The sequence below is a fragment of the Meriones unguiculatus genome, chromosome 16 (genome assembly GCF_030254825.1).
Source record: "Meriones unguiculatus strain TT.TT164.6M chromosome 16, Bangor_MerUng_6.1, whole genome shotgun sequence".
Taxonomy (NCBI): Eukaryota; Metazoa; Chordata; class Mammalia; order Rodentia; family Muridae; genus Meriones; species Meriones unguiculatus.
In genome coordinates this window covers 62,083,687-62,097,435 of record NC_083363.1, presented here as the reverse complement: position 1 = coordinate 62,097,435, position 13,749 = coordinate 62,083,687, and the positions used below count along the sequence as shown (strand labels likewise).

At 45.9% G+C, this 13,749-nt stretch overlaps 1 protein-coding gene across 1 annotated transcript in view; it reads right to left on the bottom strand.

The window, feature by feature from the left end:
• The window catches only part of Slc9a4 (solute carrier family 9 member A4), a 47,372-nt gene that overhangs the window by 18,471 nt on the left and 15,152 nt on the right, over positions 1–13,749 (bottom strand). The window contains exons 4-8 of the mRNA XM_021661980.2: positions 9,498–9,757; positions 7,895–8,112; positions 4,227–4,429; positions 3,596–3,682; positions 1,130–1,200 (exon numbers count right to left, since the gene is read on the bottom strand). Of these exons, the coding sequence (XP_021517655.1) occupies positions 1,130–1,200; positions 3,596–3,682; positions 4,227–4,429; positions 7,895–8,112; positions 9,498–9,757 (839 nt within the window). The remainder of the gene's footprint in view (positions 1–1,129; positions 1,201–3,595; positions 3,683–4,226; positions 4,430–7,894; positions 8,113–9,497; positions 9,758–13,749) is intronic.

The following is a 13,749-nucleotide window of genomic DNA, read 5'->3' as shown; positions in this document are numbered from 1 at the left end:
CTGTTGTAGGGAACTGACTGACCAACCTCTTAGCCTACTCGGCGCACCTGCTGGGGTGCCTTGAGAGCCTGTGTGGAGTCACGATGGCCGATGCCTCCAATCATTTCACACTCTGAGGGTAGGTGCTCTGCCTGCTTTGTTCCGTGGGGAACAACTTCCTGGAATGTTGGCTTTTTATACTGTTTGTTTCCCCGGACCTCGAGGTAGATAGGTATCATCACTTACGTCTTCTCTGTGTATGGCAGGCTGACCTCCCAAGTTCTGTCACGTTTTTGGCTTAGATCCACCTGTTCTATTCAAGTAGGTCACCTTTGACCTCCTGCCCTTTGCATTGGGACACTATGATTTTTCCTCCACCCTCTGTAATCAGGTCTGTAATCCCCCAAACCTAACTTCACAATATACTTAACAGTTCTCTCGCTGAGTCCCTCTTGACCTTGTACTTATCAACTACTGTGGCTGACGTTGGCCTAACCTTCTTGGTCGCTTAGTCTCTTCATGTTCCAGATCACTCCTCTCATGTTGGCTCTCTCCCATGCTCTCCCCCATCCTCTCTGTCCACCTCTCCCCAGCTTTATCTGCTCTTCCATTTCCTCCTCAGATCCATGACAGGAAGTTCAGAGTCCTGCGTTCAGTCCGTTTCCTCTTCTCACCTTTCATGTAAGCTGACACACGCCCACTGAGGAGCTAAAAGCCTGCTGATGACTTGCCGTCTGTGTCCAGCCACAGTTCCCCTCCTTGAGAGGATAGAAATGTGGGGTGTGGTGAGCACGAAGGCTGTGGGCATCTCAGAAGAACTGCTGTCTATTAATGACTATTGGTGGTCTCCAGCTAGGGCTTCTCCAGGCTGGCAACGAGTCCTAACATCCTTCACAACTTCCAAAGCTGCTCATAGCATGGGTGAGCTTCTTTTGTTTCAAACTTAAATTGACTTTCTACTTTCCAGCACTGCCTTGCTGTTCCTCTCCAAACCAACCTGCCCCACCTCGGCAGCTCTCTCCTGGCAGCTCTCATTTGAGCTCTTTCTTGAAGAGTATAACCCCTGGATCTACCATCTCCCTGGGCCTGATACCTCACGATAACATCTTCAGAGAGTCATTGCTAGTTATCAAAACCCTAACCTGCTTACTTGTCTCTCACTTGGTAGTGACTCCATTGTCCACATACGTCTTCAATCCCAGCTTTCAAATGATCCATGAGCTGCCAAACCAAACATAGGAAGATGAAGTGTTAGTGAAAAATGAACTCTAAAGGTACACACACACACACACACACACACACACACACAAACCTATGCACTTTGGAGACTAACGAAGGCTCTAATTTCCTTAAGCGTAATCTCTTCCTTACTGTTCTGGTCATGTCACTAGACTGTAATGATTTTCATAGTAACTGAATTTCTCTTTGTTACTACAAGACTCTGAAGAAAAACTTCATGATAATTTCCATCAAAAACAATAAAATCAGGGTACTTGGCACTTGGTCTGAATAATATGTTTCTAGGAGGATATAGAAAGTTCTCACAACTAAAATCATATGGAGGCAAAGTATAGTGATCATCTATTATTTAATTTTCATTGTGAAAAGAAAACCATTTCTCTAATTTACAGCTCCAAAATGAGATTCTTCAGATGCTCTAATATTATATCTAATAAGTACATTTGTCCATATTCTTCATTTTTTTTTTCACTTCAAACAGGTAAAGTGTGAACATTAGAACAAGATTTGAGGGAAGCAAAGAGGTAAGTATCAGGTCTTCACACTAATAAACCGACATAAGATCTTCATCTTTACTTTTAAGATTTAATCCTTTATCCAGGAAGTCACAGTTCAACAAACAAGTAAATTATTCTATCTTTGTTTTGTTCACAATGATTTATAAGAATTTGGACAAGATGTAATTGTAAAATGCTTATAAATAATCAAATTAAAAATTATCTGGGTTTATGTTGGCTTCTGTTTTATTTAGAAAAAAAAAACTAAAAACCACAAAATTATTATTGACACCCTTAATTGGTCTACTGTCTTCTAACAATGGTCATCATGCTTATTTTTTGAGACAGTGTCTCTCTGTGTAGATCAGGCTGGCCTCAAACTCACAGAGATCCACCTGCCTCTGATCCTCAAGTGCTGGATTTAAGACTTGTACCATCAGAGTTGGCCTTAGTCATAACTTTGTAAGACATAAAAATAAATAACCTAAGAGATAAAATGTTGAAGTTCCATTTAAAGACATGTTGCTTATTTCTCTAAATAAGAAAACAAAGGCACAAACAAAAATGCATAAACAGCTTAAGGTATTAACATAGTTTTTAACATTCCTTGTCCTAATCAGTTAAATATTCTCAAATAACTGGAATTTAAATGACTTTATTTCCTTGGCTATCCATTTGTATGAAATTAAGACTAACATATGAAGACTTCACCCATCTCTACAGCATTGAAGTTATCAGAATTATGATCCCTTTGGGGTAGAAGTAACAGACAAAAAGCTCTAGTCAAAACATCCTCCTGAGCTTGAGTGTATGGAGCAGCTATGATTCCTGGGCTTGCTTCCCAGCCATTGCTGGTCCTTAGCTATTTTGGTGAAGATTTTGGTTTGTACAATGTGTGTGCATGCATATGTATGTGGGTAATGGGCATGGGTGTGTGAGTGTGCGTGTGAATGTACATTGATGGGCACATGCATCTGTGCCTGTATGTCATCCACACACGAGTTCTCATTTCTAGTCATGGAAGACATTCCAAATGTCATGGTTTGATACCACAGTGGACTCAAACAGACACGTAGGAGGCGTGTTCCGGTGAAAGCCATGTTCCCGTGAAACCCTGTGTTCCGGTGAAAGCCATGTTCCCGTAAAACTTTGTGTTCCGGTGAAAGCCATGGTCCCGTGAAACACTGAATTTAGCAGCCACTGGGCCCGCACTGAATGTTAGTCAGTGTGACATCATTCCAAGGTGTTAACTTGAGTGGGTGAATCCCCAGTCATCCAATCAAACGCTAATTTGTCATTTGCTGTGACTGTATTCCGTGGGTGTGAGTACAGCTCATCATTAGTGACTTTAAACAAGAAGGAGGATCCTAGACAGTCTGAGGAACATGGTTAGACCATGAAGGCCTTCAGGGCAGAGCTGTGTTAGGAATCTCTAGGTAAACAGCCCAGTTGTCTGGCTGTGGACACCCTGCGGTGACAGTGTTTGCCTACCATGAGCAGGACCCAAGTTTTCACCCTCAGACCACAACAGTGTGGGAAGCCTATAGAGGCTGACCGAGACAAAGAGGCAGAGACTTTCCTAAAGCCTCCAGAGGAGACTCTAGCCCTGAACTCTAGCCTCCACTGCTGGTGGAGGGAGCCATTTCCTAATTTCAGAGCTCTAAGATAATACACAAGCCTTGTTAGAGCGGCCACGGTGGCCACAGTGGTGTGGATTCCCTGCAGCAGCTGTAAGCAGGTACTCTCCCTGCTAGAGGAGCTGGAAGAGAGCGGCTCTGAGTCTCCTGACCCGTACAGTCTTCTGCAGGCTCTCACGGGTAGTGAAAAGGGCACACACGAAACATCTTATTTATTCATCAGAAGGGACGGGGTTAACTTACACGGATGTGGAGCTCTTCATTGACGGATTCTTTTTTACTGGTCTTTCTGACATCCAGGTACCTGACCAGTGGGCCAATTGTGATCCCCTGGATAATAAATAACAAAATAAAGGTGTTTTCTGGGTGAACATTGTTACTATAGAAAAAAAATATATCATGAAAACTATAAAATGTATCTATTTGTTTCTATTGGATTAAATGCATCAAAACTTACTTTAATTCTTAGTTCTTCTACATAGTCCAATAAAATAGATGTTGTAACCTATTTTAATGCAGTATCTTGGCCTCTTAAAATAAATTTTTGTCAGCTCAGTAAGAACTAACTTTAGCTAAAGCAAAAGCCCAGTTAATAAAGCACCAGTTGTCATCTTATTTTCCATGATAAACAGAGTAACGTTGTTCACTCGTCACCTGTGAATAATTTGATTAATACACTGTATTGACACAAAGGCAACACACTTTGAGAAATTAAAGCTTTACCATGAACATGGCTTCAAGTATTTTACAATCTGTTTAAAGGACCAACCAGAGTTCTAAAAACCAGATACAACATCTTTATTTACACCCTACAAATTTAATATACAGCAATTAAAGTATGTACTTATTTTAGATATGAAAGAATTCTACCAACCTGAAAAAATACGGTAAAGTATGTAACTACTAACGTAGCAGTAACAAATAACTTCTTCCTAGGGAAAAGGGACAGAGGCAGCAAAAAGGCAAGCGAGAAGCTTCCAGCCCCTCTCACACCGCTGTAGAATATTATGAACTGGTCCTTGATGGAGAAGGGAAAGGTCCGAAACTGGTTACTGACATAGAAGAGAGTAAATACACCTGGAAAGGGGAGATACATATTAGAACAGTTGAGATGCAGAGACTGAAAAAGGCAGCCCCACCAAAACCATCCATCCCCATCCAAGACCACTCAACCCTAACAGACCCTCTCACAAGGCTCTGCACTTCTGGGATACTTTGACTCCTCAAGTTAGAAGTTTTCTCTGGTTTTCCTAGCCCAAGTGATGTGTGTGTGTGTGTGTGTGTGAGTGTGTGTGTTTAAGGTAATAAAAATTTATTTAAAAAGTTGAGGTGTATATTTCTAATCTATATCAACAATGCCTTTCAAAACCAGGTAAGGAAAAGGTGTCCATGGAATGAAAACCTCTTATCTCATGATCTCGGGAGATGCCTCCCAGAAGTCCGTAGTTTGGATCCCTCCGTGCCTATGGACTGAACATGATGACATCTCTGCTCAATGCGTGAGGTTTGTACAAGAAAGTCTGCAAGACCTTGGGGTTCAAGGATGGACACAGGATACTTCTTATTGTCAGTGAGAGTAGAAATAAATGGAGCATGGAGGGCAGGGTAGCATGTGCAAACCACAGAAGTGTTTTTCACCATGGATTCCCCATGGCCAATGTGTTCCACAAGAAAGCCACTGCTGGCATCCTGGTTCTTGGTGAGAAAGGGTCCTCTGCTAAAGCTCTCAGTGAACCTTTCAGAAGTGGTATCTCTTTATGACCCGAGTGTCTCCACCCACACCTCACGGGAAGCATAGCTTGGTATCAGGGATATGAGACTACAACAGACAACGGAATTTACAGGTTTCGTTGGTGGGTATATTTGAGCTTCTCGTCACCTGCTCGTCATGGGACCTGAGGCAAGGCTCCACATCATTCCATATCATCAGAGATAAGGAGAGTGTAGCCAGCCCTCAGTATCCACAGGAGCCAGGCCTGGAATCCTCACGGATGGTCATGACTATAAATGGCTCCTTCTATCACACAAAGCATTTGGTTATAGCCTGTGCATGTTCTCATGAACATTTGCACCTGTCTCTAGATCCCTTATGATATGGCTGCTGTGCTGTACCATTTAGGAAGTGATAACAAGAAATAGAGTCTGTACACATGGAAGGCAGATGTGCTTTTTCCTCAGTGTTACTGATCTGTGGTTAGTTGCAATCACAGATACAGAGAACCAAGCGTACTTATTTGAGTAGGTAGATGAAAAGGTAAACAAACGCTATTCTCATAAATAACAGAAAACGTTGCCTGATGCATATAGCCTACACAGTGGTCAGCTGTGATTAGAGATCACAGTTGAAGGGAGAGAGGACAGTCAATGGTCTTTCCCTGGGAGCCATGGTGGCCTGCCCAAGCCAGCCACCCTCTCAGCTGGTTCAGCATTCTCTGTTACACAACTGTGGTGAGAGGCTGGGTGCTCACTGAGGGTAAGGAACCCCACCCCCACTCCCACTTTCCAGATGGATCACGCCCCTGTCTGCTGGGCCGGATCATTCTGATCTCGCTTCTATTGACACCAGCGCTACTTCCCTACAGAGCTGTAGAAAATCCTGCAGAAAGAGATGGATAGTTTTTATATGAGCCTGCTGTTTTCAGCTTGAGGAGCAGGACTTTAAATAGATCAATGTCTGCCCAGCTCCAAATAGTGAGTCAGAGATCACACCAAAATTTGATGTGAGATTTTAAGGTTTATCACAACAGCTTTATTTTTCCCACCAAGGATAGGCATGCACTCAGCTCCTCCTATTGCTGTCTTAATATTTCTACATTCTTTTCACTTAAAAATTTAATATTTATTTTACGTGTGTAGGTGTTCGCCTGTATGTATGGCTGTATGTATGTATGCATGTACAGTGGCCACGGAGCATTGGGTGCCCTGGACCTGGAGTTGCAGGTGGCTGTGAGCTGCGTGTGGGTGCAGACACCCAGTCGAGGTCCTCTGGAAGGACAGACAGCTCTCTGAGCAGCTGAGTCATCCCCATCTCTCTGCTCATTCCTTTATGCATCCCCAAAGCTACCATAACTTAATTTTAATTGATATATTAACAAATTGTCTAAGGTCATTTAAAAATACAATTTCTAAAAGAATCACACACACACACACACACACTTTCTACTGGGTATGGTGGCACACACCCTTCTTTAACCCCAAACTCAGCACATACCAGAGGTGAATCCCAATGAGTTTGAAGCCAAACAGATCTATACAGTGAGTTTCAAGCTAGCCAGGGCTACACGTTAAGATCCTGTCTCTGACAGTGTATGCAACACTGTGTCTGCATCTGTTATATACATGACACTAGAAACAGTTCCTGCACAAATAGCCTGCCGCTGCTGGGGACCTTGTGTGATTATCAGACACCTGTCTCCCCCTCAGCCTCTGCTCCTTTTGTATAATAATATGTGTTTGTCTAATAAAAAGGCAACATTCATATTGCAGCTCAGTGCTGATGTTCTTTTTAGCTCCTGGAACGGAAGTGTACGGCAGACACTGGGTCTTATCCTCTGTAGGGAATCATTTTCCGGAAGTCAGGCTGCTTACAATATTCACTCAGTAATGTCATAATTAAGAAGGCTCACCCTTTCTCTCTGTTTATGCATGCGTGTGAATACATACACAACTGTCTGTGTGTGAGAGTGAGTGTGTGGATGTGTGTGTGAGTGTGTGTATATGTATACAGAGGCCAGAGGTCACTGTCTTCCTTACACTCCTGTCTGCCTTATTCTTGAGACAGATTCTTGCTCTGTCTGATTGACTGACTAATTGTAACTGGATGAGCTGACCACAAGCCCTGGGAATCCTGCCACCTTGACCCCTACCCTCACCCCAGGACTACAGTGTGAGCAGCGATTCCCAGTGTCTTTGAGGATTCTGGGAGCTTGAACCCAGGCCCTCACCATGGCCCAGCCAGCACTTTACTGAGTGAACAATCTGCCCAGTTCCCGAGAATGAGCACTTTAGGACAGTAATTCACTCCTCCGCCATTGCTGGTGTGACACTCATCAGCCATCCATCCCTTAGGTTAGGCCAGCTGTGCTATTTAAGGGACTGTTTCCTGACAGCGTTCATCTTACAGAGAACACGAGTGTGAGGTCTCACTGATGCTGCATGGAAGTGCAGACGCCCACAGTTTACACTCTGCATCCAAGCTGACATGCGAGAGACTGCAAACCGCCAAGGAGGCTGAGCAGCAGATACATTTCCTGAGCTATATTTAAGTGTGTAGCTGTGAAAGCATTCTCCTTCTACAAAACACAGACTGCTTCCTGATCTGTCCTTGCTTCTGAGGGCAACATTAGCTGGTGGCTTTGAGCTGCTGAGGAAGCCAGCAGAAAGTGTTTCTGGTTGGTAAGGACATGGCGTCTGCCCTCCCTGAGGCAGGAAAATCAGTTTGCATCAGCTCCCCACTGCTGGTTCAACTGAGGCATGTGGGATGCAGCCTGGGGAGGAGGCTAGGCAGGAGCTTGCTGTGTCCGGGGTGGGGGGAGCTCTTACTGATGGCTCTCCAGATCTGACAGAAGAGCAGCGTGAAGCAAATGAACGCCCAGTTCCACTCGTGGTCCTTCCCCACGGTGGACACGCCCATGAAGATGAAGATCAGGGTCTCGCTGACGCTGCTCAGCATCTTCATGAAGTACTTGATGGTCGTGTAGGACTTCTGGGACACGTTCTCTTCCACGTACTTTTTCATCGTTACCGCGCACGCCGTGATTCTGGAGGGAGAAGAGGCTCAGAGGGAAACAGTGTTTGCCATGCCACAAAGGCCGCCTGCCAGCAGCAAGGCCGTGCACACAGGAAGCCGTCTCTACCTACAATCCATGCTTGCCTGGTCCTCTTCTCTGATTTGCTGTCTTGCTGCCAACGAGGTATAAGAAAAAGTAAATGTGGGTGTGGCACAGTTTTCATAACACACATGCGCACACACACACACACACACACACACACACACACACACACACTGGCAAGTTATTAAAAAACGTGTCTAGACCTCCCTTCCCCTACTGAGAGCATTTCAGCCCAACTCTGCCTAGAGGCTGCCTGACTCTGCCTTTACCCAGTTAACTCCACTTCGGTTCCGACATGCAGCAGGCTCTCTTAACAACCTCCCTGCCTCCGCCTCCTGAGAGCTGTCATGACACACCTACTCCACCCAACTCCCAACAATGCTTCTTACAACAACGTTATTCAACTATTTCAAGGCTATTCGGGAGCCATTTGCCTAGGACACAGTAGAGAAAGCCCCTTCTTGTCCTCGCAGCCGTGTGGTCATTTTACAGTGGGAACAAATAATGGGACCTAAAGTCCATATTATTATGTTTAATTGGTTTAAGGATTTCTATACAGCTAGAATTCTGTACAATTTCTGTGCAATTAAAGTTTTCTGCCCAGATGTTGGATGTAAGGACAATGCCTGGAAGAAAACATACACAGATCTAACAAGCCAAACTGAGAAGTCTCATTTTAAGAAAAGCATTTCAAAGTTACGAGGATGTAAGGTTGAACACCTGAACAAGTGTCTTACTGCGGCCAAAAACTGGACATGCATGCTCACCCCGCTACCTAGCTTCGCTCTCTCCTGGTGAGGGGTGGGGGGTGGTGAGTTGAAGGCGAATAACAACAGGCAGGCCAAGGATGGAAGTTTCTCATGGCATCTGCCTTTCTACTTTAAGATTATTATTATTATTATTATTATTATTACTATTACTATTTCTATTGCTAGAGACAGGGTTTCCCTGCCTGTCCTGGAGCTCATCATGTAGACCAAGCAGGCCTTGGACCCACAGAGTTCCATCTGCCTCTGCCTCCCGAATGCTGCGCACCGCACACTTGGCTCCCATCTTAATTCTTCCGGGGAGGAATGGATCAGATGGCCCTTAAGCTTGACGTGTTCCCAGCTCTGCTTCGCACCAGCTCTTCCTGAACATTTTAAATTGACATTCTGATTGCTAGACGCTCCTCAGGCAAATGTCGGAGAGAACATTTGTTTGGCCAAGGACCAGAATCAGCTTTCAGAACGTCAAGAAATCCTAAGCCCTGCAGTATCTTGGGGACGCGAAGTAGGCCTTTCCCACGTGACCCATCAGTAGCCTGTACTCACGCCAGGATGCCGGACAGGTACAGTGTCTCCGCCACTAAGTAGGACAGGTAGCTGAACATGAAGACAATGAGTGGCTCGATCGCAGAGATGTTCTGAGTGAATCGTGTGATGAATGCAGAAATGAAGCCAAAAACGACCCCGAAAAATACGCCCCCGCACCCCACGATTACAAATCTGGCGCACCCAGCCAAAATGTCCACAGCTTCTATGTCCTCAAATTTGTGCATCTTGGTGAAGGCGATCAGTATGTTGTATAAGACCTAGAAACGTACAGATGAGAGAAACACGAAGGAGAAGTTAGAACACATTATGCCTGGGCCCTCTCATCTTTGCATTCGAGTAAACAGAGCACGAGGGTAAACGGCACAGAAATCCTCACAGCTACCCAACTGTTAAACGCACTCCAACTGCTTGGATGTGTCCAGATTCACTGAAGAAAGGGGAAGGGCTGGATTCCTACAACTGAGCACATGTCAAAGGTTCGAGGAGGCGGGGATGCCAATGGCCTCCGTTTGATTAGTCTGGATTGCGTGTGCATGTTAAGGTACCATCTCAGCCCACACAAGAAGAAATCTACCATCAGAGGAAAGCACTATAAAAAAGAATGAGGGCTCCTGTGTGCCATTCTCTCTCCTGTGCTCCTGTTTTCGTCAATGTCTTGCCTCTCTGCTTTAGACACCTTTCCTAGTACGGGGGAGGGCAGAAGGAGCAGGGCAGGGGAAAGGCACGTCTTGAATTTTCTTGGGGTCCCTCTGGGAGGACTCAGCCATGCGCCTATGAGAACTTCGAGTGGAGCCTGCCTGAGCCACACGCCCTGAAAATAACTGGCCAGCAGCCTCAGCCAATGATGAGCTGTTGGCAAAAGGTCCAGCCTAGGCCAGTGCTTGGGTCTAACCCAAGGAGCACATTCTCTCCTTTACTCCCCTGAAGACCTTCTCGCAGCGCCGCGGTCTCACTGGTCGTGCTTGTCTTTCAGACAGTGGTCATTAATTTATCCAGCTCCCCGTGGGCAGCTCTAGCTTAGCTGACTCAGCCAACTTCTCTGCTACTCATGGGTCAACCCACAGCTTCCCCAGTGACTTCGGAACCCACACAAGGCTTTGCACACTCCGAGGCTTCTCTAGGCCTGAGTATCCTGCTTGCTGCTGCACTCACATCCTTCCTCACAAAGACGCCAAGGGAACCTAGGACGTTGCCCACGCTAGGCTCACGCTCCGCTGTGGACACGGGATGGCCAGCACCTCAGGCTGCTGCCCCTGTGACAGTCAGCATGTTCTCCAGCTGGACCCAACCCTTCCTCTCTTAAGTTGCTTCCTGTCAGGTATCTGGCCCCAGCAGAAAGAAGAGTAACTAAGTCATAGGCCTTAGACCCGTAATCCTCCTGCCTCTACCAAGCTACCCCCGCTCTTCACTGTAACCCAACAGCTTTTGAGTCCTGCCGTTGACGTCACCTGCAGGCCTTGCCAGAACGGCATGCTCCTTCTACAGATGCTGACCGCTCAGCCATGTCTGCAGGCTGCACCAGCCATTCCTTCAGGGCCAACGTCCCCAGCCTGAGTTCTCCGCGTCTTTCTAAGCACTGCCTCTGTTGATTCCCCACACAGAGAGCTTGCCGGTTAGTGATCATTCACCAGTGTTTGGTTTTATTAAAAAAAATATTATTATGTGCACATGTGTTTGTCTGAGGGTGGCATGGTGTGTGTGAGAGTTCAACTGCATGTGGGCAGAGAGAGAGATGGAGAGAGAAATAGAGAGAGACCTGAGAAGGGTTCAGAGAACCAAATTCAGGTTTCCTCAAAGAATAGTATGTTCTTTTAAACACTGAGTCTCTCTGACCAATTATGCCAAAGTCCCCTCTTACCGTGTATGTAAATCATGTGTGAAAACCATGATCCCTTCTAGCCCCAGTCTAAGGAAAGCCTTGCACTAAGGAGAGGTCCCGCCACAGGCACAGACAGTAGCAAGAAGTCTATGGGGTAGATACTGTTCTCTTGAGCCCTAACATCACCATCTGCCCTGTTTCCTTGATTGTAAAATGGCATATATGTACGCACGCATGTATGTGTACATAGATATGCATATATGTGTATGAATGCATGCATTTACTTATCCTGCCGCCTGCATTTGCGTAATACCAAAAACGTTACAGCTCGTAGCTTTAGAGTGTGAGCTGGCGGAGCAGGTAGTTCCTCAAAGCAGCTCATCTGTCAGCAGACTTCATTGGCTATGCCTCCTTGACAACAGACTGCTGACAGGGGAACAGACCCGGGGAGAAAGCCCTGGATGCCTCCGAGTGCCAGCATTAGTGGCTCATTTCTAATTTCATAAGTAGCACGTAGCCAGTGTGTTAGGTCAGATGTAGAAGTACAGAGATTATAGCAACATTCTCCGCCTTTACCAAAAGAGAAGAAGCTTTAACTCATCTGGAGAAGAAAAGGCTTAGAATGATAGAGGAAGAGAAACTGCTGTAAATCTGCTGGGGACGGTGAGGGAGGAGAAACCACTGTGCAGAAACTGCCGGCGGAGGGCACACGTGTGTGCCTGTGTACTTTATACATGCACACAGAATGGACGTAGTGAATTTCTGAAATACGATAGTTACCTTAAAAATTGGAGATTTGCTTAAGAACTCTGAAGCCAGATTTGCATAGAGGTATGTGTGTGTTTGCGCACGTGTGTATAATATGATATAGAAATGTTGAGAAAAGAGAGCGCAGCAGATGACCTACCTGTGTGCTCACACTCCCTCCCACAGAGAGCGCGACCAGCTTTAAAACTTTGTCCTTGGTCCTGCTTGTCCTGTTGGTGTGCTGTGGTCATCAGTTTCTGTGACTGTGGCCCTCAGAGGCCCTCAGATCTCTGGCTGCAGAGGGGGAAAGCCAACAGCCATCCGTGTTTAGCTTCCATCAGTTGTTCTCCAGTGGGGACTGAGGTGGCACAGGTCCCGAGAGAGGAAGGCACACACTCCTCTGACCAGTGTGCTCAGTCAGAGGGCATCCACAGGCCCCGTGAACTGTAAAGGGCTCCCTCCCTCCTCCTCTGTCGCGCTCTGGTCAGGCTGCATCTTGACTGAGGACTGTGCCTGCTCCCTAACTTCCCGACACTTAAACAGCCTACACACCTGAAATCCGCTGCGCGTTTGGTTAACGGTAAGTAAAGCAATACTTGTCAGTGGATCTGTGCACCAGTCATAATTTACAAACTTTCACTGTGTGGTTTAAGCAAAATTTCTTAAGGCGTGTTTTGTGAAGAGCTTTTCTGAGTGCTTGAAGGTTGTGTAGCTTCATGGTTTCTGAGTAAATTAAAAAAAAAAAAAGAAAAAAAAAAGTGTGGCTGTATCCTGAACCCCTGAATTCATGTAGCCCAGTGTCACTTTCTACCTGATCACGGAGCAATCCACATATGTGTCTTAAGAACTTTGGATGTTGCTCCTTTGGGCTAAATTCACAAACACTGGGGCAGGACCAGGGGGTGCCACAAACCCACAAGAAGTAGGTTTGAACGAGGTACATCGGGTTTTCATTTGACTCTCAAATCCGGAGAAAATCCAAGGGGCACGATGGAGGCCCAAAGATTTGCATATTGTGGCCACAAACAAGCTCCTGCACAGCTTTCTGGATTAGCAGCAGCTGCACGACCATCGAGACCTGTTTTGACCCTGGATCCAGTGGTGGCAGGTGTAGCAAGAGGTCCGGGCACTTTAGAGGCTACGTGGCCCACATAACTAAGACCCCGCCTTTACACCTCCACGCTCCTCCATGCAAAATCTCCACCCTTCAAACAGAATAGCTGTCTCCTGCTGCTGTTTGTCTCTAGCATAAAATTCTCAGGCATCTGAGAATTCTCACGCTGAGCTCCATCTTAGAGGGAAAGCATTTGATTCTCGGTCGTTGGCATCATTCTGGCTGTAATTTTTCCATCTAACTCTGGTGTGGGATTGAAAACGTGGATCTGGAGGGGTGGCTCAGTGGTCATGAGCGGGAGCTGCTCTGGCAGTGGGCCTGGTTCAGTTCCCAGCGCCGTCACGGTGGCTCCCAACCATCTGTAACCCTAGTTCCAGGCAACCTCTGAGCACCATGCATGTGTGACACTGACATACATGCAGGCAAAAACATACGTAAAAGACAACTATTAAAAATCATTTAAAATAAAAACGTGAAGCCTAAAACATTCCCGACAACTCCTACACTGTCAGGAGTATCTATCACAAATGAGTGGTAAATTCAGCCAAATAATGGATCACATTTGTTAA